The sequence below is a fragment of the Pinus tabuliformis genome, chromosome 9 (genome assembly GCF_031772625.1).
Source record: "Pinus tabuliformis cultivar Carrire ecotype Pingquan chromosome 9, CPIR1, whole genome shotgun sequence".
Classification (NCBI taxonomy): Eukaryota; Viridiplantae; Streptophyta; class Pinopsida; order Pinales; family Pinaceae; genus Pinus; species Pinus tabuliformis.
Window position 1 is genome coordinate 866096715 of NC_142307.1, and position 26495 is coordinate 866123209.

Below are 26495 nucleotides of genomic sequence, written 5' to 3' on the forward strand. Positions count from 1 at the left end.
TTATGATTATGACGACCTAGGTGTCCACACGTAACCATTTCTCAAACTAGAAAGTTAAGCTTGTAATCATTCAATCATCTCAAGCTTGCAATCATTCAATCAATCATCTCAAGACTCACGCAGCTTAACAAAAAAAAAAGAAAAAAGGTAAATTAAAATGAAACTGTACTTATCAATTATAAAATTAGGTTCAGATTCCCTTCTAAACACTTAATTTACAAACTATTGAATAAACCCACCGCCAAATTATAGGACACTTTGATTATGTAGGGGATACCTATCAAACTTGTAATTTCAATAAATCCCTGACAAATTTTAGAGAAATTAGACAAAAAATACTCACCCGAAAAACTTCCAAAAAATAACACTAAAAACAACTCACAAATTAAAATTTTATTTAAAAAATAAATTTCTTTATTTTCTCCATTTATTATTTCACCTTTTTATCCATACCACTTTACGTGGACGACTTTCTAATTCATTTTGATCATATAAAAATCCCTTTGCAAAGAAACAACATATAAGTTTTCTCACCAAACGAAAGCATGTGGTATTGAAACTGCTAGGACCATTTCAACTCGCCTATTTTCCCGTTCTCTCTGCACCTATAAATGGTTGACAAACAACAGGTTCGAAAGTGTCCCGGCGACGAGGTTTGTTACTTCTTTTTAATTATTTCGAGGCTGCCAAGGAGAGGAGCGCGGTTCGAATCTCCATATTGCCTGCGTACCTACACTCAGTGGAGTTCAAATCATCGGAGAAGAGTAGTTATTAAAAAAAGTCCATAACGAAGAAACTGGTGAAACAGTAGAGACAGAGAACCGAAGGAGACGGAGAACCGAAGAACATGATTGAAGAGATGTAAGTGTGGAAAGAGATGGGGGAGGAGAAGGAGAAGACCAAGTCCAAGTGCAGTCGCTGCGAGAAGGAGAGGTGCTGCCTCCATCACCTCAAGGTAGAGGGCCTGTACCAGCTCCTCTGCAGCTCCTGTGTCCTCGTGACTCATTGTCACATGTACTGCCCCTATTGTCTAGATGACTGCGGTAGCTCCGCCCAGGGTCTCTTGAAATGCTCCGCCTGTCCTCGTAGCGTCCATGTCAATTGCCAGCACATGGCGGCCGCCACTCTGCCCATGGCAGTGCCCATGAGCGAACCCTTCTTGTGTCCGCACTGCCAGAACCCTAATTCTGATGTCATGCCCTTTGCCCTGCTGAACAGCCACAGACAAGGCCCCCCTAACAAGAAGCTCAAGGGCGCCCACGGTCGCCCCGTTAACTCGCAGTCGGATTTTGTCTCGGCCAAAGTGGTCTTAACCGCGGCTAGAATTGCATCCTCTTCGATGCACAGCGTCGCGGCAACTGCGAGCGCGGAGGCCCAGAAGAGGGCCATGGAGGCCGCTCGGCTGAGGAAGGAGGCTAAAGAGGCCATCCACAGAGCGCTCAATGTAGCCATGGAGGAAGAGTCCAAAGCGCATGCAACCAACCCTAGTGCAGCTACCCCTACATCCTTTACCGCAAATGCAGGTACCATTCGGTTCACATAAATATTTTGGATTAAATTAGATTTTCTATTTACATTTTGGTCTGTAATTGTATGTCCTAAAATTTCATTTTTGATTAAGTTCTGTATAAGTTCAATTTTCTATTTCTCTTCAGGGAGAAGAATTCCTATAGATTAAGTAGGTCTCACATCATTCGTCTTTGCTTCTGGGAGAAAAGGTCCCATAGATCAAGCAGGGCACAAATAAATTTTGATTAAATTCGATTTTCTATTTTGCCTCTGGGAGAAGAAGACCTATAGATCAATTAGGTCTCAAATGACATAAAATAAACATTTACATGGCCTTTTGATTGTTGGAAAGCCCCAGAGGTGTGAAAATCAATTTAAAAAGCATGTTTCCAACTATATTTTCTGCGTTGCTAGTCACACGGCACGGAGTTTTAATTTTTTTTAAGGAACAATGTTTTTTCCACCTATGTTTAGGTAGGAAATAACCATAAACATTCGTATGTTTCTTTTATGACTGGAAAATCAGCCCTAGATGGTTGAACCATTATCGCAAGCACTTCCATTTGTCTATGCTATGGACAGATTTGAACTTAACCCCAACTGCTTCTTTGTGTCTCCGAGCAAAATTGAACTGTGGTGGATGGCCCAAAGGTTCAATTGATTCATCACCAACACTCCCTTTTAAAAAATAAACACAAACAATTACGTCCCAAAAAGTTAATTAATTTAATAAATTATAATTTTCAACTGTATTTTCTGATCTGTTCACAGGTCACACATCATAATTTTATTTTCTGAAGAAATAACTGTTTCTCTAACTATGTTTATATAAGAAATTTGTGCCCAATATTTATCTGATCTTTGTCAAGACTGGATTCTGGGATGGTTTTCTGAAGCAAAACTTGAATTTGTATTTTTAATCTATCCGCTGCAAAACATGATTTTGAATAAGTCACAGGACACTTCCCCAGGGGGCACGTGACCCGTATTTCACGTGCCGGACATGAATACGACCTAAAACACGTCCAACACGGTTTTGAATGTGTCCACCAATTGAGACACCCGTGTTCGACGCGGTGAAAACGTGCCCTAGCATTTTTTCCTCTTAGGACATGTGTCCCACCCACGCAAGCTTCATTTTTTCGGTGTTTTTTCGCCGTCGAAGCTTGCTGGAGTCGCTACCGTCCAGTGGCATTCCCTTAGTATCTATGTAATGTAATACATTTTGATTTTGATGACCTAATGGAAAATCTGCATTTTATGGTTTTAATATCTAAGTTCTTCTAAATTTCTAGTTAGTAGTTTCTTATGTGCTTGTAGCCTTGTACAATTGTTAATTAGTTAATAACATGAAGATTCAAGAATGAACATTGAACTGTGAACAATGAACCAATGAACATCATTGATGTAGTAAATTAATAAACTAATACTATATTTTGTTGTTTCAGTAACTTAATATGTATCAATAACTTAATATGGATCAAGAACTATATTTCAGTATTATATATATATATATATATATATATATCACGTGTTCCTCGTGTCCTGTTTTTGGGGCCATTGTGTCTCGTGTTGAATACTCGTATTTACGTGTCCTTTGTGTCTCGTGTCCTCGTGTCATGGGACTTAGCTTTTAAACTAATTTCCCTTGCATTATGTGTTAGCAACTGTGAGTGGGGTACCTATTTGGCAAAAGTATCCCAGGACTGGCCCTTGGCCCTAACTGCTGTTGCATATGTTGGTAAACATCCAAAAGTGTGAGCACAAGCAGTAACATGTCACTTGGTAGAACTTGAACCTTGGTGTTGGCTATATTAACTATCTGCTTTCATAAACTTGGAAAGCCATCGTTGATGATAGTGAAATGTTAATAGAAAACATTATTTTGACATTTCCGTTATTTGAACATCATGTGTGTAAGGATAAAGAAAACAGTGACAGGTGTGTCACCATGTTATAGTCCGAAAAGGGGTCATTAATTAAGGTCCCTTTACTAACTACCTGATGTTCAAGGGTGAATCAAATCATCATTGCACTTGGGTCCTAAAAAATTATTGTTATCATACAAAATTTAAAGTTTATAATAATTGTTCCAAAGGGCATACCAAAATCAATCATAAATATTTAGGCTGTTGCAGAAGGTGGAGGATGTGTTTTATTTTTATTTTTCTAGTTTGTCCATGACTTGTGGGATTACCTCTGGCTAAGAAACTGCAATCTTGGGGCATTTAAGCCCTTTCAAAATCACCCGGGGATCACACTTGGCTTGGGCCACACCAACCCTTAACATGGCTGGATCTTTTTGTCCATGAGGTTTTGAATTGACAACCTTAATATAAGGAATGCCTTAACAAAACATCTTGTCATCGACTATTCTACATCTTGTGGGTAGAAGGTGGAAGATGTTGTGGTTTAGAAAATGACTTATTATTTCTTGCATTTTTGGAAGATTGGTGATTTTGTTTTGATTATTTTATTATTTGTTATCTATCTTGATGCTTTTAGAGTGGAAAATTATTGGAATTTGCTTGGAGGGTCATTTTCACTAGTTGGTCCCAATTTGGAGAATTAAGGTTTGAAACCTTTTGGAGCCGTTTGAGGCATTAAACAAAGTTTTCTTGGCACTGTTCTACACTCAGAGACCTTTTTAATGATGTAAGTGTTGTCAAATGGAGTTTGTATACAAAAGTTATGCCTCTTGCAAGTTGACTGTTGTGGTTTGAGTGGATGCCACATCAACCTTTGTTACTCATGCACATGGGGCGAGCCATGTGTTGATTTTGAAGAAGACTCCAGAAGATTCAAACATGTAACTCTAGTTGAGGGCTGAGGGAGTCAAACCTAGTTGGCTTTTGGACTATGTTAATTATCGAGCCACTAGGAGGAGTAGGGAAAGTTAGAGAGCAAAATAGATGGGGGTTTAAGATTTTGTAGCAGCCATACAATCTAGAGGCCTCAGGTAAATCCATAGAGAGTACCTCGTTTTTGTATTTGGACATTTTCCATGGGAGAGAAAAGAGAGCAGAGTAGCCTCACCTTCTAGTTGGGTTTTCTCTTGTAAGGGTTTCCTAGGGCAATTTTTGTCTATTGTGGATGGTGTGTATTTCTTTTGGTTTTCTATTTCTTACATTTCAACTATTTCATTCAATTAAATAGAACATCAACCAACTAAAGAATTTGAAATTTAAAGGAAAAATTAAGAGTAATGATTTAATTAATTTTATCAGATTTTGTTAAATTTGGCAACTAGGGCCAAACTCCACCTTGGACAACTCATATGATGCAACTGATATTTTTATTGGATTCCTCTTTCTGAGAGGTGTAGGATTGATTGATCTAAAGATTATCTCATATTGACATGTACAAATGAAATTATGAATTTATTTTGTTTATGGACAAATTGTCAAGGTCGACCAACAATCTAATGTAGGTTCAGAAGCCCAAAAGAGACGTCTATTCATCCTCAACGTTGCATATAAATAGGAGCCTCTTCCTCATTTGCTTACTCATCTCTCACACATCTCTCTTTCTCTCTCTCCACATGTGCGAAGGACAACCTGCAATTTTCTGTTTTGGGCGTTGACCGAATTGCAGGAGGGCTTCACCAGCGTTGACCGGGCAGTTGTTGACTTGATTTGACTGTGTTTTTCTTGAGGATATTTCTGTTTGGGCAGGCTGCAATTTTGGGCACAAAAATTGAGGCAATCTGAGTTGTTTGACTAGCGTTGACTGTAGGAGGGTTTGACTGCAGGTTTGACTCTGTTTGACCAAGTTTGACTGAGTTTTTTGGGATTGTGTTGGGCAATCTCAACCTTCCATCACTTAGATTAGGTCAGAAAATTATAAAAGAGGAAATAGGTTGTTGGAGAGGCAGATTGATTAGCACAAGAACTGGGCATTCAGCTGGTGTAGGAGGTTGAACTGACAGAAAAGTGAAGAGCAGTGAATAGGATAATTTCAGGGGCTGCGAGCAGGCAAGGAGGCCAAATTACCCAGGCTGTACAGGTCGACAGAACTGGGCCAATTTGATAGGGCCGAATTGAGCTGATTTGACTGGGCTGAGCTGGGTTATATAGACTGATATCAGCTGGGTCGTACAAGCCAAATTGTGTTGGGGCCGTACAATGAGTTAGTTGGGTCGAAGAGGCTGTGCAGAGCTGGGCCATACAGGGAAATTCCTGAACTTAATTTGCTGCTGAAAATTCCTGTAGTGTACTTGCTGTACTCAATTTTCTGAAACTGAATAAGAAGCCCAATTTTTTCGGTATCTGTTCTGGGTATAATTTTATTGGACATTAAATCTCACCTGGGTTCAAGAAAAACTAACAGTCACATGTTTTATCTATCCTTGACTGGTGTGGTAGAGAGGTCTTGTGCAATGACTTTACATCCGTTTAGGACTTGTGGTTTTATCTGATGTTCTAGAACTTGTACATGTCTACAGCTTTGGTAATATGGCTGATCACTTACTTGGTAGACATTTTCCAAATTGTTCATTGAGTTTTATAAGTGCTTTGATAGCATTATGAGTTGACTAACCTTCGGAATATCCCCTGCTCACTCAACTCTCTTATTTCTTTCTTTCCATGCTTGTTGAGCTTGAGGCACAGGTGTCAAAGCACATTAAAAGCACCTTTATTTCACAGATTTGAGTGTTTTACTTGCAGATATGAAGTAGATCATAGCAGATTTTTGAAAGGCAACATTAATGTTTCTATTTGTCTCCTTCCAGTTTCAAGTGATAACATTAATGAAGTTCATACTTCATATCTTTTGTGCACTCTGAATTTAGTCTCTTATTGACCACCACCATAGAGTCATAAAAGGGGTTGTCAATCAAATCCTCTTTTGATCAGCTAACTAACTGAGATCATAAAAGGGGGATCATCGGACAATTCCTGTTGAGCAATTGCTTACAATTATCCGACATCTAATCTCTGAGATCATAAAGGGGGGGTCAATGGACAACTCCTGTTGAGAAATTGCTTACAATTATCTGACATCTAATCTCTGAGATCATAAAAGGGGGGTCAATGGACAATTCCTGTTGAGCAACTGCTTACAAATACTACACGTCAAATCTTCATTGATCTTGGGCCCTAAAATTTATTCATGATAGAAAATTGGAAGTCTTAAATAATTCCCCCAAAGTAAAGTATCGACAAACATAGGATCAACATCATAAATGTTTAGGCTCATACAACCACTGCTGCCACAGAAGGTAGAGAATCTTATGTTTGGAAAATGACTTATTATTTCTTGAAATTTGGCAAATTTAGCTCAGTAAGTTGCGATTAAATTAGTAAATTACTGCTGTCAACATTGGAATTTCAGATATTAATTGGAAAAGTAGTCCTTGTTAAACATTGGAAAATGTGAAGACCTTTTCTTGCATTGCACTGTGGCAGAATTTAATGAATTAGTTATTACTATAATTAGCAAATCTCATTTTTTTAAACAGGAGGTTATTTTGCAGTAAAGTCCCCATCTTTGCCATTTGTACAAAAGCTGGAAGAGTTTGGTTGGAGTGACCAGCTTTGCTCATTTTCCAGAACTTAAAATGTCTTTTATAGAAGGCAACTCTAAATTCTAATATCATTTTTAAAAGCCGTATAAGGTATTGGCCTGCAAACTTTTTAGCTTGAAAAATGAAGATCTTTTCATATTAGTATCTCTCTCGTAAATGAGGAGGAATTGCATGTCAGCAAAATATGGCATTGGAAGATACATTCATGACCCCTTCTGTCATCTAGCAGTACTGCAATCAACTCGTCTATACAGTCATACAAGCATATCTTCTAACTATCTGACTTACTATGAATACAAATATACAATTCTGTCTTCTAATAGTTACCAGTATGTGACCCCTATGTGTTTAAATTAGGATGTCAAACACCACACATTATTGACACAGTATATGCTTTTATAGGCTGATATCCAACAATATTCAAATGTGCATGGGAAATACAATGTTCAGAGACCCATTTATACAGTTAATGACTATAAACAAAATGGATGTAAGATTATACATTAACAACTATATAGACAAAATGGTACTCTCGCTGCCAATTTTGGATGAGAATGTCATGTTCATAACATTGAATGATGTAAAGCAAAACAGAACTGAGTTGCCGCACCCATTAATATGCTTTTATAAGCTGATATTCGACATACTCAAATGTGTGGTGAAATGCAATAGGTCCAGAACCCCATATCATATAATCAAATACGGAAAAGGGTTTAGTCACATCTATAAATATCTGACTATAACAATAATAACATCGGTGACATTCATTAACCCTAATTGAAGAGTATGCACTAACAACTATTGAGAAAATGGCACACTAAGTGCCTGTTTTGGATAACAGTATCAATGTCATAACATTGCATAATGTAAAGCAACAAAACATAATTAAGTTGGGTGTTGAAAATTGACAGCTCAGGGATGAATTTCCTTAAATAAAATTTCATTTCTTACAATTCTGGAGTGACTTTTAAAAAATAGAAAGTCATGTCTAGCATTTCAAGTTTGACTTTCCAAAAATAGTTGAAGAAAAATCACTTAAACTTATCATTAATCTGTCCTAGTAGTTCAATCTTGAATTAATAATCAATATTATTACTATTATTATTATCCTTTATGATATTATTATTAAAAAGAATTACAAGTCACCGTACCTTCATCACCTCAATCAATTCACGCCTCTCCTTGATGACTCACATGGCACTTTGTAACTCTCTCTCACTCTTAATGATATGTTACACTCATTAAAGACTCTAGAATTACCACAAAATTCTGATATACTGATAAGAACAATCTGAAAAACACTTTCTTTTCTTACAAACACAAAATTTCTCTACTCAATTTGCAAAGGAATTAGGAACAAAAATAAAACACAGTCACACAATTCAAGACACAATTTTTTTACTAGGGAACTCAATTGAGAAAACCCTATGTTTGATGAGAATTTTATTGATAGCAAAAACCAAGCACTTGATCTTTTACAAAATCCAATTGTTTCAATCTGAAAGACACACTTGTCTTTCTTGCTTGTTCTAAGCTTGAAACCCTTGCAAAACTGCTGATCTATGCTGCCCTCTACCAACTTGTGCACAAGCTTCTCTTGCACACTCTTCCTTTCACAAGCTCCACGCATTGACTCGTGCTCCTATTGCTTGGTCTCACCAACTCGTGCTCACCAAAACAATGCATAACTTGTGCCTTTGTTCCTCCTTTTAAAGGCATTTCAAATGGTTAAAATTAGTGAGTTCTATGTTTGGAAAGTCGAATTGGTGCTTTTCTATTTAACAACAGTTAACTCAACTTGTTAACTAATTTCAATTTCAACACATCAGTTCACTGCCTCATGCACCCCTAATTTTAGGGAAACTCTTAAATTTTATAAATTCAACCATGCACAGAAAGGGACTCGGTTTTGACTCCTTGAATTAAGGCACAAATCAAGGAATCACTTTTCTTGTTAATTTCAACACTCCCTCTTAGCTAGGAAAGTGTTCTTGGAAGAACCTCGTCCACTTGGATCTTTCTACAAAGACATGACATTTTCCTCTTACACTCATTAAAGGCATGTCATAAAAGATTCCTCTTACACTCTCTTTAATGCATATGTTACACACTCCTTAACTAAGGCATGCATACCTCTCTTAATGGCATAAGTTACTAAGGGATGCTTTCCTCTCTTAATGGCATAAGTTAGCTAAGGCATGCATTTCTCTCCTTAATGGCATGAGCTACACTCCCGTAAATGGCATATGTTACTCTTCCTCAAGGCATGTGTATTGCTCCTCCATTATGACAAGAATTTGTTGCTCCTCCTATATATGTGTCTCATGTCTTCTCACCTACTACAAGTACTTGTGCATTGTGAAAGAAGAATTCGAACTTGAGAGAGATAGTTGGAGAGACTTGAAGGAGATTGTGAGAGAGAGAGACTTGGAGAGGAAGAGTAGAACTTGGTGAACCAAGGTTGATTCAGTGTTTCCGTGTTGATTCAATTGAAGGGAAGGTTGATTCAGTGTTTGCATCTGCTGCTGCTACCAGTGATCTTCGTGTTACAACTTGTTCAAATTTGAGTGAACTTACTCATTCTTTTGATCTCTCATTGTACCCTGGATCTCTGTTGAACAAATGATATCTAATAGAAAAAAATCTAGTTTGGTTTTCCCCTTGTGGATTTTGCCCTGGCCATTGTACCTAAATTCTCTCTCATGTTGTTTTTGGCTATCTTTTATTATGCATTTGGTTTATGTTCTATGTACAATAGCTTAACTAATATTGTAGCAGAAAAAAAGAAAGTTGTTGGAATAAGTAATTGTTTCAACATAAAACATCATAATTTCAACATAGTATCAAAGCTTTGGTGAAGACTTGCCCAAGAAGATAAGAGCTATCACTCATTTTGTAGAAATATTACTTCAAAGAGATCTTACACGCTGCTGAAATTTGTTGCTCAAGAAGATAATAGCTATAACTACCTTTGCACAAATTTCACTTTAAAGAGATCTTACTTGCTGCTGAAGTTTGGTTCATGGAAGGCGAGATTGGATATTACTCTTGAAGAACATGATGTATAGGAATATGTGGAAGGCGAGGCAGTAGAACCACCAGAAAATTTGAATGCTGTTGTCAAGGCCAGATTCAAGAAGGGAGAAGTCAAGGGTAAGAAGATTATCCTTGGTTCTCTTGGAGACCATCTCATCACTTATGCCTCCAAGTTGAATAAATCTAAGGAAATGTATGACAAATTGATTGAAATTTATTAAGCAAGCAACTTGAGTCAAATCCTTGCTTTGAAGAATCAATTCAAGGACATTAAGATGAACAGAGGAGAGACCATTCAAGCATACTTCATGAGGATATCAAAAATTAAGGATGAACTGTCAATTGTTGGTGAAATTGTATTCGATAAAGCGCTGGTGCTAATTATGTTGGAGGTCCTTTTCAAACTTGGGAAACTTTTATTACTACCATCAACAACAATGATAAGTTTTCCACATTTGATGAGCTCCTAGGAAAGTGCAGTAAGGAAGCAACCAAAATTATTTTCAGAGGAAGAATTCCCAAGTATGAAGAGGGAGAACCTATAGCCTTTGCTGTCCAAGGCAATAAGTAGAAAGGAAAAAGAGGTCATTACTTTACAAGAAAGCCTTCTCCTAGATCCAACAGTTCCTATAAATGGAATAGAGACTTATCAAAAATTCAATTCTACAATTTCCATAAGCATGACCACTATGCTTGTGACTATCCAAAAAATATAAGAGCAGTAACATCCAACTACAATAATCGCAAAAACAATTTCAGATCTGATTATAATAGAAGAGAAGCTCCTATGGTTTGTAAAGAAAGCTACCGTTCTTCCAAGAGTTCAAGGAACCCAAGATATGATAATAATGCAACTGAAATACAATCACAATACTTTCTTGTTTCTGTTCTTTCTAGTTCCTCTCCTGCATATTCTTGTGGCAATTGGTTGGGGTTGATAGTGATGCTTCAAGACACTTTACTGGTTATAAAGAAGTTCTCTCAAATCTGGTTGAGAGGGAGGTGGATTTGAAAATCATTCTTGGAGATAACTCTACATATCCTATAAGGGGATCTGGTTCTGTTTCTTTTCATCTGGATCAAGGTAAAACTGTATCTCTTCAAGAAGTTTTGTATGTAGTTGCTTTGAAAAAAGAAACTTGTATCTATATTTGCCTTAAAAGACAAAGGAATGAAAGTTGCTTTCATAAATGGAAAAGTTCTCACTTGGCCAATGAAATCTAGCATGCGAGATGCCTTCTGTGGGATGAAGATTTGAAGGTCTTTATAAAGTTTTAATGGAAGACCAATCCATGCAACATTCATGACAACAATCATCAATGTGAACTTTGGCACCGAAGGTTCGCTCATCTACACTATAAAGCATTGCCTCATGTGAGATATGGTTTATAGAATGTATGAGATTAGAGTGTGCATCATGATGGGGTCTGACAAGGATGTGTAAGTGGAAAGCATGTAAAGGGACCATTCCCTTCAAGCAAAAGCAAAACTACTAATGTACTTCATCTTATACATTCTGATTTATGTGGACCTATGCTTGTAACTTCTTTTGGTGGTTACTTGTATTATATAATCTTTGTGGATGATTTTTCTCGCAAGACATGGATTTTCTTTTTGAAAAACAAAAGTCAAACATTTAATATGTTCAAAGATTTAAAAACTCCGGTAGAAAAACAAACTGGAAAGTAGATCAAAATCTTTAGATTTGACAATAGAGGATAGTTCACTTCAAAATGATTTCATTGACTTCTGCAAAGAAACTGGAATTAGGAAAGAGACCACCGTACCATATAACGCAGAACAAAATGGCGTGGCCGAAAGAAAGAACAAAACTATCATGGAAGCAATCAAAGTTATGTGGCATGATCAAAAGCTACCAAAGTTTATATGGGGAGAAGCGGCTAACACTGCTATCTTGTGTCCAAAATAGATTTCCACACTGAGCCTTCAAACAACAAGACTCCTAAAGAAGTCTTCACTGGTGAAAATTTGAGGGTTGGCATTTGACTGCCCTGTCTACTTTCATTTGCCAAAGGAAAAGAGGAGCAAATTGGAAGCTTTAGGTAATAAAAGTATGTTTGCTGATTACTGCGAAAATTCTAAAGCTTATAGAATATACGTGCCTGGTCAAAGAACTATAGAGTTTAGTAGGGATGTAACATTTGATGAAGATGCAACTCATTGGAAAGGCAAGAGACACTCCTCTTCCTCCTGCTAATGTTGATAGACAAGATGATGCCTTTGATGTTGAAATTTGGTACCGGAGGACAGGTGGTTCCCTTAGGCTTTGATCTTTGGCCTAGGGAAAAGTGTCCAAAAGAATTTAATTTTTCTCCTAAAGTGACTTTATAATTTTATAAAGTTAAATCTAATTTAAAAGTGACTTTAAGTGATAAAGTTATTAAGTCTAATTTTAAAGTGACTTTTATAAAGTCAATGAAAAATTAGAAAGGAAAAGTGACTTTGGAAATAAATGACTAAGTGGGTCTTTATTAAAGTGGGGTGAATTAAAAAATAGAAAGTGAGATTTAAATGAGCATTTAATCTCAACCATTGATCTAAATCTATTTCAGCCATTGGATTTAGAGATCACCCAAAAGTCACTTGGATCACCCAAAAGTCACTTGGAGTTATATTAAAGGAGGAAAAGGTCATTCATTCTTTCATGAGCAGATTGGGAGAAGGAGAGCAAGAGAGCAAGAGAGATTTCTGAGCAGGAAGGAGAAGGAGACAGCAGCTTGGCACACATTCCAAGGCAGCAGTTGAGCAGATTTGTACAGCTGATTCAGCACATAGTGAAAGGCAAATTTTTGCACAAAAATCGAGGAGCAGTTTGCTGATTTTTCTGCACACAAAACGGAGGTCGTACAGCATTTATTGCTGTCCTGTTTGCTGTAATTTCCAGATTGCTGTGAGGCACGGGAAAGGAGATAAGTTGTAAATTTGCTTGCTGATTTTTTGCTGAATAATTCTCACTGTAAAAAGACAATTTTCAGAAATAAAGAAGAGCTCTCAAACTGGTTTTCCCCAAGAGTTGTAGGGGGTTTTTCCAGGGTCAAGTTGACCAAAAATATCAGTGTTTTAATGTGTTTTAACTTTTAATGGCTGTTTTTAATTGCTGATTTTTAATTCTGCAATTTCCAGCATTCTGAAAAATTTCCAGAATTTGTGTTTTCAGCAATATTTATTTTTTTCAGTTTGTTAAATGTATGGTTATGGGAATGAGCATTTAACTACATGGGAGAAATAAGGAGAAACTGAAAACCGGGGTGGGAAAACAGAAATTTTTACATGGTATCAGAGTTTGAGTGCTGAAGGGCAATTTGGGACAGCAAAAGGAAAAATTACAGTTGCTGATTTTTCACTCAGAAAATTCCAGCAAGTTGATTTTTTCATAAACAACAGTTTTATCTTTACTACAGCAGTGCTATTTTTCAGTTTTAGGACAGCAGGATGTCATTGGGATTGAGGGTGGAGGATAGGCTGGGTGGGCATATAAATTACAACGTTTGGAAGGAGAGAATGCAGAGTATCTTTGAGGAGGCAGAAGTCTGGGATATCATGGTGCATACCGCACAGAACCCTGTTGTTGTGCCCACTGATGTTACTCAGTTGGCTGAGTATAAAAAGAAGAACAATAAGGGTAAGAGGCTGATTCTAGACGGAATCAAAGACCATTGCATTCCTCATGTGAGAGGAAAGAGCAATGCCCATGAGATGTGGACAACATTGTCCAATCTCTACCAGAGTACCAATGAGAACCGGAAGATGGTCCTGAAGGAGAAGCTGAAGAACATTAAGATGGGTAATGATAGTGCAGTTGGATATCTCACAAAGATTACCAATGTGAGAGATGAGTTGGCAGCGATTGGAGAGGCCATTCCATCCACTGAGTTGGTGCGTATTGCAGTGAATGGCCTCCCCCGTTCATGGTTGAACTTTGCTGATGGGGTTTGTGCACGTGAGACCCTTCCCACATGGGAGAGGTTTTGGGATGATTGCATTCAGACAGAGATCAGGAAAGGACAGCTTGGAGCAGCCAAGCCAGTTGAGCAGGATGAGGATGTAGCACTGGTGGCAGGAGGCAAGAAAGGCAAAGGGAAGAAGCAGGCTTCCACAAGCAGTGGTGGGGGCAAAGGCAAAGGTAAAGGTAAACCGGGGAACACACAGAAGGACTATTCCAAGGTGAAGTGTTGGAATTGTCAAAAGATGGGACACTATGCAGTTGTGTGTCCGGAGAAGAAGAAGAAGAAGGGAAAGAACCAGGACGTGGCAGCTTCAGCTGAGATTGAGGACTTTGCAGGTCGTTTTGACCGGGAGTTTGCGTTCACTACATGTGAGTCCTCTAGTGCAGGATCACCTGCCACACAGGTTCAGAGGGAGCATGCTTTTCCCTCGATTAGCGGAGCATCTACAGGTATTTGGTATGTGGACAGTGGGGCTTCACGTCACATGACAGGAGTCCGTGAGTACTTCTCAGAGCTTTCAGAGAGTGGCACTGATATTGAGGTAGTACTCGGTGATGACAGAGTTGTTAGAGCAGTCGGGGTGGGGACAGTGACATTTCAGAGGGAGTCCAAACCTCCCATTGAAGGTGTCAGAGGTTCTTTATGTGCCAGGGATGAGGAAGAACCTCGTATCCGTCTCAGCTTTGGAGGACAGAGGATATGACGTACTGTTCAGGGGAGGACAGGTGTTGATGTATCCCAGGGACACTCCAGCTGATTCAGCTAGAGTGATAGGTGTACGCCATGCAAAGGTGTACAAGTTTGCATTTCATCCCCTTTTGGCATTGAGCAGTAGTACCGACAGCAGAGCTAGCAGTTCTGAGCTGTGTGAGATTTGGCACCGCATGATGGGACATATGTATCATGGAGCCTTGAGGACATTGCGGGAGATCACTACAGGTGTGCCAGATTTCAGTACTGATCACTTTGATACTTGCAGAGGTTGTGCGATGGGCAAATTTGCCAAATCCCCTTTTCCCAGCAGTGACAGCAGAGCGACGGGGATACTTGATTTGATTCATTCCGATGTGAGCGGTCGGATGTCTCATGTTTCCTTGAGTGGGTATGAGTACTATGTTTTATTCATTGATGATCACTCCAGGAGGACCTGGATTTATTTCTTGAAGACCAAGAGTGAGGTCTTCAAGCGGTTTCAGGAGTTCAGAGCTCTTGTGGAGACACAGACAGGCCGAAAGATCAAGTCCTTGAGGTCGGACAATGGAGGAGAGTACACCCTTGGAGAGTTTGTTGACTATTGTGCGGAGGCAGGCATTAGGAGGGAGTTCACTGTTCCTTACAACCCCCAGCAGAACGGGGTTGCGGAGAGGAAGAACAGATCCATCATAGAGGCTGCCAAAGCTATGTTACATGATCAGGGGTTGCCATTGTTCTTGTGGGCAGAGGCCTGCAACACAGCTGTTTACTTGCAGAACAGGAGTCCGCATCGTGCCTTGGGGCACATGACTCCGGAGGAGGCTTTCTCTGGGAAGAAGCCTGATCTTGGTCATCTTCATATCTTTGGATGCATTACATACTCCTATATACCCAAGGAGAAGAGGACCAAACTAGAGCCCACCGCAGAGAAGGGTATCTTTGTGGGCTACAGTGAGACCTCAAAGGCCTTTCGGATTTACATTCCTGCACAGAGGAGAGTTGTTGTCAGACGGGATGTGAAGTTCGAGGAGGACAGGGCCTTTAGGAGGTCACGGGAGTTAGAGTATCTGGATCAGCCAGACCCTCAGCAGCAGTTGAGTCAGTCGCAGGGATCCAGTGGGCAGGGATCAGGAGGATCCGGAGGTACATCTATGAGGATGTCAGGTCCGTCAGTGAGCAGTGGCTCATCGAGCCAGAGGGGTGGTGCTCCGGGCAGCATGCAGAGCAGTTCACAGAGCAGTTCACTAGGGAGTCCACTGATGGACAGTTCACACGGTACCTCAGCTTCTACAGGTTCAGGTGCAGGCAGGAGGACAGCAGACAGACAGTCAGGAGTTCAGGCTACTGATGATGATGAGGAGGAGGAGTTTCATTCTCCAGTGGAAGAAGTGCGCTCAGGGAAGAGGAAGCCCAAGTGGCTTCAGGACACCTTGAGAGATGCCACATCTGTTGCTGAGCCGAAGAGGCCGGTCAGAGAGAGTAGACCACCTGAGAGGTTTTGTAGTTATATGGCGATGGTTACCAGCATCCTTGACTCTGAGCCTTCTAGCTATGAGGAGGCAGCTAGCCAGCAGGTCTGGAGAGAGGCCATGCAGGAGGAGTATTCTTCTATCATGAAGAATGATGTTTGGGAGGTGGTGTCGAGGCCTGAGGGCAAATCCGTGGTTACTTCCAGATGGCTTTACAAGGTAAAGCATGCTGCAGATGGCAGCATTGAGAAATTCAAAGCGAGGTTTGTGGCTAGAGGGTTCTCCCAGGTAGAGGGAGTTGATTATGAGGAGACCTTCGTTCCCGTGGCTCGATATACTTCGATCCGCTCCATTATATCGATAGCAGCAGAGATGGGTTGGAAGATCCACCAGATGGATGTGAAGACCGCATTTCTCAATGGTTTCATACAGGAGGAGGTGTACATTGAGCAGCCACAGGGCTTTGAGGTGCATGGGAAGGAGTCCCATGTGTGCAGATTGAAGAAGGCCCTTTATGGCCTGAAGCAAGCTCCCAGAGCTTGGTACTCCAGGATAGATGCATACTTGCAGGGGATGGGTTTCACAAAGAGTGAGGCAGATCCGAACCTTTACTTTATTGTGATTGGTGAGGAGCCTCTCATTCTGGTGCTGTATGTGGATGACTTGATCATTAAAGGTGCAGAGAGACTCATAGAGCACTGCAAGAGAGATCTTGCGGCGGAGTTTGAGATGAAGGACATCGGCTTGATGCATTACTTTTTGGGTTTGGAGGTGTGGCAGGAGGAGGGGCATTTCTTCCTGGGGCAGGGGAAGTATATTGTGGACATCCTTAGCAGATTCCACATGGAGGATTGTAGACCCATGTCGACACCGATGATCACCAACTGGAAGAAGCTTCATGCTTCGGATTCCGAGTTGGTGGATCCCACATTGTACAGGCAGCTGATTGGTTCCTTGATGTATTTGGTCAACACTAGATCAGATATCTGTTTTGCAGTCAACACGATGAGTCAGTTTATGTGTGAGCCTAGGAAGGTTCACTGGGTGGCTGCAAAACACATTTTGCGGTACTTGCAGGGGACAGTGGATTATGGTCTGGACTACAGGCAGGGAGATGGAGTGAGATTGGCAGGATACACTGATTCTGATTGGGCAGGTTGTGCTTCTGATAGGAAGAGCACTTCAGGGTGTTGTTTTGGGTTGGGTTCAGCAGTAGTGTCATGGTTCAGCCGGAAGCAGCAGTCAGTAGCACTGAGTTCAGCGGAAGCAGAGTATATGGCAGCCAGTCTAGCTAGTTGTGAGGCCATCTGGCTTCGCAAGATGTTGTTTGGCTTATTTGGTCAGCCGTTGAGACCTTCAGTGATTTACTGTGATAATCAGAGTTGCATTAAACTCACGGAGAATCCAGTATTTCATGACAGGTCAAAGCATATCGGGATCAGATATCATTTCATCAGAGACTATGTTCAGAAGGGAGCTGTGAAGCTTGAGTATATTTCCACTGATGAGCAGGTTGCAGATATCCTTACCAAAGCCTTACCACGGGGCAAGCATGTCTACTTCAGAGACAAGATGGGTGTGGTGAGGAACACCTTCCTCGGTAAGAGGGAGTGTTGAAATTTGGTACCGGAGGGCAGGTGGTTCCCTTAGGCTTTGATCTTTGGCCTAGGGAAAAGTGTCCAAAAGAATTTAATTTTTCTCCTAAAGTGACTTTATAATTTTATAAAGTTAAATCTAATTTAAAAGTGACTTTAAGTGATAAAGTTATTAAGTCTAATTTTAAAGTGACTTTTATAAAGTCAATGAAAAATTAGAAAGGAAAAGTGACTTTGGAAATAAATGACTAAGTGGGTCTTTATTAAAGTGGGGTGAATTAAAAAATAGAAAGTGAGATTTAAATGAGCATTTAATCTCAACCATTGATCTAAATCTATTTCAGCCATTGGATTTAGAGATCACCCAAAAGTCACTTGGATCACCCAAAAGTCACTTGGAGTTATATTAAAGGAGGAAAAGGTCATTCATTCTTTCATGAGCAGATTGGGAGAAGGAGAGCAAGAGAGATTTCTGAGCAGGAAGGAAAAGGAGACAGCAGCTTGGCACACATTCCAAGGCAGCAGTTGAGCAGATTTGTACAGCTGATTCAGCACATAGTGAAAGGCAGATTTTTGCACAAAAATCGAGGAGCAGTTTGCTGATTTTTCTGCACACAAAACGGAGGTCGTACAACATTTATTGCTGTCCTGTTTGCTGTAATTTCTAGATTGCTGTGAGGCACGGGAAATGAGATAAGTTGTAAATTTGCTTGCTGATTTTTTGCTGAATAATTCTCACTGTAAAAAGACAATTTTCAGAAATAAAGAAGAGCTCTCAAACTGGTTTTCCCCAAGAGTTGTAGGGGGTTTTTCCAGGGTCAAGTTGACCAAAAATATCAGTGTTTTAATGGCTGTTTTTAATTGCTAATTTTTAATTCTGCAATTTCCAGCATTCTGAAAAATTTCCAGAATTTGTGTTTTCAGCAATATTTATTTTTTTCAGTCTGTTAAATGTATGGTTATGGGAATGGGCATTTAACTACATGGGAGAAATAAGGAGAAACTGAAAACCGGGGTGGGAAAACAGAAATTTTTACATTTGAAATTCAAAAAGATCTTGAGGCTGAGCATGATCTTGCTGATGAACCCATGGAGCCCATGGACCTCTTGAATCCTCCTCCATGTGATCCTCAAACTAGAAAGGGACCATTATGGCTTCATGACACTCTATAAGATGTTGATAGACATGTTGCGCCCAGAGGAACCTTTAAAGAAAGTAAGAAACCATGCCAGTTCCAGGGATATGTTGTAGCCATGAGCATCATTATTTAGGCTGAACCATGTACTTTTGAAGAAGCAATGAAAGATCAAGTATGGAAAGATGCAATGGTCGAAGAATATGAGTTCATCGATGTATGGGAAGTAGTTTCAAGACCCAAGGGTAAGTTTGTTACGATTTCTAAATGGTTGTATAAAATTAAACATGGCGCAGATGGCGATGTGCAAAAATATAAAGCTAGATTTGTGGCTAGAGGCTTCCCTCAGAAAGAGGGAATAGACTATGATGAGATTTTTGTACCTGTTGCTCGACATACTACCATCTAATCTATTGTGGCTCTAGCTACTAGCCAGGGATGGACTCTTCACCAAATGGATGTGAAAATTGCTTTTCTGAGCGACTTTCTCAAGTAGTATTTGTGGAGCAACCATAAGGCTTTGAAGTACATGACATGAAAACTCATGTGAAGAAAGCTCTTTTTGGATTGAAGCAAGCCCCAATAGCTTGGTATGCCCGCATTGATGTCTTCTTGATGAAGCTTAGTTTTACCAGAAGAAATGCTGATCCAAATCTCTACTTCAAAACGGTCCAAGGTATGCCTTTGATTTTGGTATTATATGTTGATGACTTATTCTTGACAGGTGGAGAACCTCTTATCCACCAATGTAAGAGGGAGTTAGCTTCCGAGTTTGAAATGAAATATCTTCATTTGATGCACTACTTTTTGGGCCTAGAGGTATGGCAAAGGCTTGGTGAGATTTTCCTTTCTCAAGGAAAATATGTTGTCAAGCTTCTGGAAAGATTTGGTATGATGGAATGTAAGTCTATGAATACCCCAGTGAAAATGAATTTCAAGAAGTTATGTGGTGAAGCTGCAGGTTCCAATTTTACAAATCCTTCTGAGTATTTACAAATGATTAGGGCATTGATGTGCTTAGTGATCACTAGAATGGACATATGTTTTGTGGTCAATACTTTGAGCCAATATATGATTAAGCCATCACATGAACACTAGATTGTTGCAAAGCATGTGTTGAGATACCTGCGTGGGACCATCAATCTTGGATTGAGATATATTGACGCAGAATTGAGACTACTTGGGTACTCTGCTGATTGGGCTGGTAACTCTATTGACAGAAAGAGCACATCTGGATGCTGCTTTAGCTTGGGATTTTCCACGATATCTTAGATGAGCAGAAAACAGAAGTCTATAGCCCTTAGCGCGACTGAAGTAGAGTACATTGTTGCCAACATGGCTAACTATGAGGTAGTATGGCTAAGAAAGCTTTTTTGAGAGTTGTTTGAACATGTACTAGATATGACAGTAATATATTGTGACAATAAGAGTGGGATTCGACTTGCAGAAAATCCCGTGTTTCATGACAAGTCCAAGCACATTGAGATTAAATATCACTATATCCGGGATATGGTGTAGAGAGGAGCAGTGAGACTCCGTCATATTGCAACTGATGATTAGATAACTGACATACTTACCAAGTCTTTGCCGAAAGGGAAGTTCTTGGTATTCAGAGAGAAGCTAGGACTGACGGATGGGACCCTTTGTGGTGGGGGCAGTCATGGATGATTGAGAACACTGAGCTATGCTCGTCCCTCTTGTTTGAGCTCATAAGTTGGGAATGGAGCCAGGAGAGCTCCTGTGGTTGAGGGAACTCTTGATTGTAGGTTGTGCGATCCTTGTCTTGTGTTGACAAGTGGTAATCCCCCCTACCATCAAGTTTGGGACTTGCCAAGAGTATACCCTAGTATGCATCTTACCCACAAGTTGGGCTTGTTGGGATTGCCAACCATCTAGCCAATGGGTGTGGTAAAGCTTGGTTGTGTTGACAAGTGGTGATCCACCCCATAGTCTGTGGACGATCCTTGGCATGTGTTGACAAGTGGTAATCCCCCCCATAGTTTGTGGATGTAGGTATTCTACCACTTGACTCTTATGGTAAAGCTTGGTTGAGTGTGATCCTTGTCATGTGTTGACAAGTGGTAACGCCCCAAGTCTGTGTCAAGGTGGGAAGATCAGTGGATATAGGGTGATAGATGAATCTCCCCTATGATGATTCTTCTTCATTAGATTGAGACATCATTGTTCTAGAGCAAAGATGAACAAAAAAATTGAGATCTTTGTTACAAAAAGAAATTCCTCCCTAGTTGACAGAGTGTTGAAAATTGGCAGCTCAGGGATGAATTTCCTTAAATAAAATCACATTTCTAACAATTCTAGAGTGACTTTCTAAAAATAGAAAGTCATGTCTAGCATATCAAGTATGACTTTCCAAAAATAGTAAATCATTTTGCATCAATTGGTAATCAAGTATAGTTGAAGAAAAATCACTTAACTTATCATTAATCAATCCTAATAGTTCAATCTTAACTCAATCATCAATTTATTAATATTATTATTATTGTTATCCTTCATAATACTATGATATCATTATTAAAAGGAATTACAAGTCACTGTACTTTCATCACCTTAATCTCTTCGCACCTCTCTCCTCGATGACTCACATGACACTTTGTATCTCTCTGTGCCTCTCTCTTAATGATACACTACACTCTCTCTTATGCACTCATTAAAGACATAACATATTCCTCTTACACATTAAAGGCATGCCATAAAAAATCCTCTTAAACTCTCTTCAATGCATATGTTACACTGTCCTTAACTAAGCATGCATACCTCTCTTAATGGCAAAAGTTACTAAGGCATGCGTTCCTCTCTTACTGGCATAAGTTATCTAAGGCACGCATTTCTCTCCTTAATGGCATGAGTTACACTCCCGTAAATGACATGTGTTACTCTTCCTCAAGGCATGCATATTGCTCCTACTTTATAACAAGAATTTGCTCCTCTTCCTATATATGTGTCTCATATTTTCTCACCTACTACTACTACTTGTGCATTGTGAAAGAAGAATTCGAACTTGAGAGAGAGAGTTGGAGAGACTTGAAGAAGATTGTGCGAGAGAGAGAGAGAGAGTTGGAGAGACTTGAAGAAGATTGTGTGAGAGAGAGACTTTAAGAATAAGAGCAGAACTTGGTGAGCCAAGGTTGAATCAGTGCTTCAGTTTTTCAGTGTTGATTCAGTTGAAGGGAAGGTTGATTCAGCTTTTGCATCTGCTACTGCTACTAGTGATCTTCATGCTACAACTTGTTCAAATTTGGGTTAACTTACTCATTCTATTGATCTCTCATTGTACTCTGTATCTCTACTGAACAATTGATATCTAATAGAAGAAGAATCTAGTTGAGTATTCCCTTGTGGGTTTTGCCCTGGTCATTGGACCTAAATTCTCTGTGTCTCATGTTGTTCTTGGCTGTCTTCTATTGTGCATTTGGTTTATGTTCTATATACAATTGCTTAACTAACATTGCAGCAGAAGGAAGTTTTTGGAATAAGTAATTGTTTCAGCATAGAACATCAGAATTTCAACATTGAGAATCCCAACTGTTCATATTGTATTGAGAAAATGGCACACTATGTGCCTATTTTGGATAACAGTATCAATTCTATAACATTGCATAATGTAAAGCAGCAAAACAGAATTGAGTTGGGAATGCCAACTGTTCATACTGTAGTCCCTGATTCTAAGAAGGAGCATGCCCCACATTCATTTGCCAGTGGTTGGTGACATGGCTTAAGCTGTCTGAGCCCGCAATTTCAAACTCCTATATAAACTCGAGTAGTCCTTTCTATCTTATTATCCGCTGGAGCCTTCAAGTCCATCATGGATTTCCATTGGAAAAATGTGTCATTTTTACCTTGATTATCTAACGGCTTGCTCAATAAATAGTGCATGAATACCTGCCAGGTTGCCAACCCTTCTGTGAGGATGTTATCCACATTAGAAAATGATGTGCCCACATATCCTGGCTGGCCTTCTGAAGTTGCTTGATCTCTTGCAATGCTTCATAATCTCCATATTCTTGATTCAACCATACCTGCCTTCTTGCTCACTTGGACTGGGATTTCTGCTCCTTGGTTGGGAAAATATGTGAATTTCATGAGGCTGTCAACCTATTCTCTCATGTTGAAGGGATTCCTCTTTGTTCCATATGGCTCTCCAGAGTCGAAATTCAGGTTTAGTTTTCCTAGATCTACCACATTTTTGATGCTTACTGGGTTCTTCCATGATTACAATCAATAGGGAAAGAGATGGATACTGGTTGGATATATGATGCAGGGTTGCAATACAATGAAAGCTCCTATCCTGTTACCTTCTCTTAAACCTGTGTATCCTCTGTATCTTTTACATTAAACTATCTTGAGTCATTGGGTTTGGGTAGGTTCTCCACATGAGTAGGCATCTGTTGGCCCTCATTTATTACTTGGATGTGCACAAATGAATTAAATGAAATCATGATTACCAATTTATTGCCTCTCCTTGATGCAAGAGGAATTAACGAGCTTAAGGCTAAGGCTGTCAATGTTCTAGATTCAATATTTAAAGCACTTTGGGGCTGAGGTCTAGGCGTAAGAGTGAAGACCACAAATATTCAAGTTCTTTTTTCCATGCTCCTTGCAATTTGGCACGTAAAGTTCTCAAAACCTGCAACAGTAACATAGTTTCTTGATTATATATCGAGACTTATCAACATTTTGCTGTAGTGAGACAAGGAGATGCAGTTCAATATAATAGCTTTGCTGCCATCAGAAAATTTCACTATGAAAGGTGGACCCCACTTTCTACTGCCCAGCTTTTGACCATCTCTTAAAAAAGTGGTTCACATTGTAGCTGGTGAGTGAGGATAACTGGTGTTGATTTAACCCCCTCGGCACTGGGCAGCGGTGCCTTGAATTCTTTTTCCATCATATCTTTCTGTGGTTCAAAATTTTCAATTTATGCAACAGCTATTCATCTATTGCATATTCTTCTTAACTGGGCAAATTAAAGTGTGGTTGCAAGAATCAAATAGAACCTCTCCAATGAACATTGAGTGTTCACATTTTATTTTATAACAGTTTTCTGAGAAATACTTTCAATAATTATTGGAAATGTACTGAGATTAGGACTTGCTTTTCGGACAATCACTGTACCAAATACTCTAGAGTCAAAAACTGTCAGAAAACGAATTACTATGAGTAGACATTGATGATAATGCACAAAAAGAAATGCCCTAAATTCACTACCTGCAAAGGGCCTAGGTTGTAGTTACTGTATACCATTTTTAGTTCAATAGCTGCCTTGTGATTCAGTCTGAGTTGTGGAGCATTTTTTGGACAGATAAGATGAATTCTGAAATCGTCAGTCAAAACTTGGCTACTGGTTCATTGACTTCTATGCCCGTGAGCAAAGCAACGATAGCTGGTGAGCCAAATGGGCCAGCACGATGAAGCTTCTTGTACATTTTTGTAAGTGAACTGTGACTCTAGCTTTGAGATCTTGGCAGACATTCTGCACGGGGATTTTTTTATTATTATAAAGGATGTTGGCACTTTATGCCCATGCCCTGATTGCCTCTTAATATTAATGCCTATCTGGACGCTTGGGCTAGTTCCTCATGAAGGATCTTTGTGATAGCCCAGCCATTGGGTTTGTTGGTTAAGAAAGGCATTCGAGATAAGCCTATGGAAACTCAATTATAGATTATTCAGATGGAAGTGTCATATATTATAACTTGTTTCTTTCTTTGCATAGCTTCTGAACTTGGTGGTTTCTTGAAGGAAAGGTTTTAATGCATATCTTCGTCTGTATTTGTGTAATTGTTTTCATTTTTGTACTATAAGACCTTGCAAACATTTCATTTTTGTTAAAAACGTATTTGGTTGGTTATTCATTATTGACATGTGCAAGTCCATCTTACTTTTGAGACATTGCTTCACTCACATGGTTCTCATACTGCAATGGAAATTTTAATTTAAGTGAACTCAGAAATTCTGTTTGGATATCTGAAATGTTGCGTAGTTAATCATTTGATGTCAACAGAAGTCTGTTTGGATATCTGAGATGTTGCATGGTTAATCATTTGATGTCAACAGAAGAAAGGCGCCACTCGAGTCAATACAGTCTAAATGGAAAGTTTAGTCTATCTATTGTTGGTAGTCAATAAATCCATTATCATAGAATATGCTAATATGCTGAAGTTTGTTTTTCCACCATCATTGTACACGTTAGAAGCTTGTTTTTCCGACATCATTGTACACTTGTTAGATTGAATGGAACATCTGTTGGCTTCTTTTGGAATTGTTATAGGTTGAAATCAAATAGAAATATACTATTAGTTTTCTTACCCGGCGTTCTATTCTATTCTATATCTTTAGAAGCTTTTATATATCAGTGGAACATTTCTTTCACTCCCATCTAACAATAATCCGAATCCTTGTTTATGTTGTTTGTGTTGCAATTTGTAGTTCATTCTTTAGAGGTATGTTACTGGTATTATATATGCTATAAACTGGTGTCCATGGCTATTGATCGCCTTCAATTGCCAAGGGTTGCAATGTAGAGGGGCATCTAGAGTACTGTATATGGGTATCTCTGTCTTCTGTGACGGTAATGCCCATCTCATTTGATTCACAATTGCAGAGTGTAAAATTTAATTGGTAGAAAAGCATCTAGAGTACTGTATATGGGCATCTCTGTTTTCGGTGATGGTAATGCTCATATCATTTGATTCACGCTTGTACAAACACTGTAAAATTTAAACTGTAGAAGGGCATCTAGAGTACTGTATATGGGCATCTCTGTTTTGCATGATGGTAATGCTCATCTCATTTGATTCACACTTTTACATGGTAAAATTTAAACAAGGACACAACACATGAATACGTGCATGGTGCGACAGAAATGTGATTAAACATCTTAAATGATTGTAAATTTGTTTTCTAACAGGTCACCATACATTTATGATAAAGTCATTACAGAAAAGAACAGTATCCCAATCCGACATCTCCCTTGGAATCAACTGTGATGTTTTGATTGACAGACATAGTTCAAAGCTTTTGATTCGGCTGCTTCTTCATAATCTGTAATATCCAAACTACAAATCTCGAAGAATTCATTTTGTCCCTGGGGAATCCTTCACGCAATAAAAACCTGCAAAACAGGAGAACCATCGTAGCAAGTTAGTAATCTCCAACAATATATTTTCTCTATTTCAGTAATCTAGTGTTTCTCCTATTTGTGCAAGTGATGGTCTCTTATAGTGATTGTTCAAGGATTTTATAAGCCTCTGCTCTTATTAATTGCGAATGAGTGGAGGCGTACTTTTCTTGCAAGGAATGGATCTAGAGTGGGTATTTTTGACTCTCCAATTTATACGATGTTTTATGAACTTAGAAGCTTAAATTTCTTGACACATTCTAGCTTATACATTTTCAGTTGTACACCTTTGGGATGTTTATCTCTAAAGTGTATCTTAATGATTAGTAACTATCGATAGTAATTATCACCTGAGGATTTACAATAAATTTTGGAATAGCGACATTGTTAGCTGCTTAAAACCTTGCAAATATTCTTGCACTTG

General features: G+C 39.2%; 1 protein-coding gene across 3 annotated transcripts; it reads left to right on the plus strand.

Moving 5' to 3' along the window:
* Nucleotides 1–533: 533 nt before the first annotated feature.
* Nucleotides 534–26184, plus strand: LOC149151525 (uncharacterized). Of its 3 annotated transcripts, XM_089437924.1 has the most exons (3): nucleotides 535–1523; nucleotides 24254–24381; nucleotides 25862–26184. In XM_089437924.1, the coding sequence occupies exons 1-2, from the start codon at nucleotides 878–880 to the stop codon at nucleotides 24361–24363; spliced, it is 756 nt and encodes a 251-aa protein (XP_089294050.1). In that variant the 5' UTR covers nucleotides 535–877; the 3' UTR covers nucleotides 24364–24381; nucleotides 25862–26184. The 3 variants fall into 3 exon arrangements, with proteins under 3 accessions (XP_089294051.1, XP_089294050.1, XP_089294049.1); XM_089437925.1 differs by lacking the exons at nucleotides 24254–24381; nucleotides 25862–26184 and adding an exon at nucleotides 5061–5582 and having other exon boundaries at nucleotides 534–1523; XM_089437923.1 differs by lacking the exon at nucleotides 25862–26184 and having other exon boundaries at nucleotides 536–1523; nucleotides 24254–24732.
* Nucleotides 26185–26495: the final 311 nt, after the last annotated feature.

What these genes read in the sequence shown, in the direction of transcription:
- LOC149151525 (XM_089437924.1), top strand. Translation starts at nt 878, where the DNA reads ATGGGGGAGGAGAAGGAGAAGACCAAGTCCAAGTGCAGTCGCTGCGAG. An exon ending in ATCCTTTACCGCAAATGCAG is followed by an intron (nt 1,524 to 24,253) that starts GTACCATTCGGT and finishes TTTTTTGGACAG; the next exon opens with ATAAGATGAATTCTGAAATC.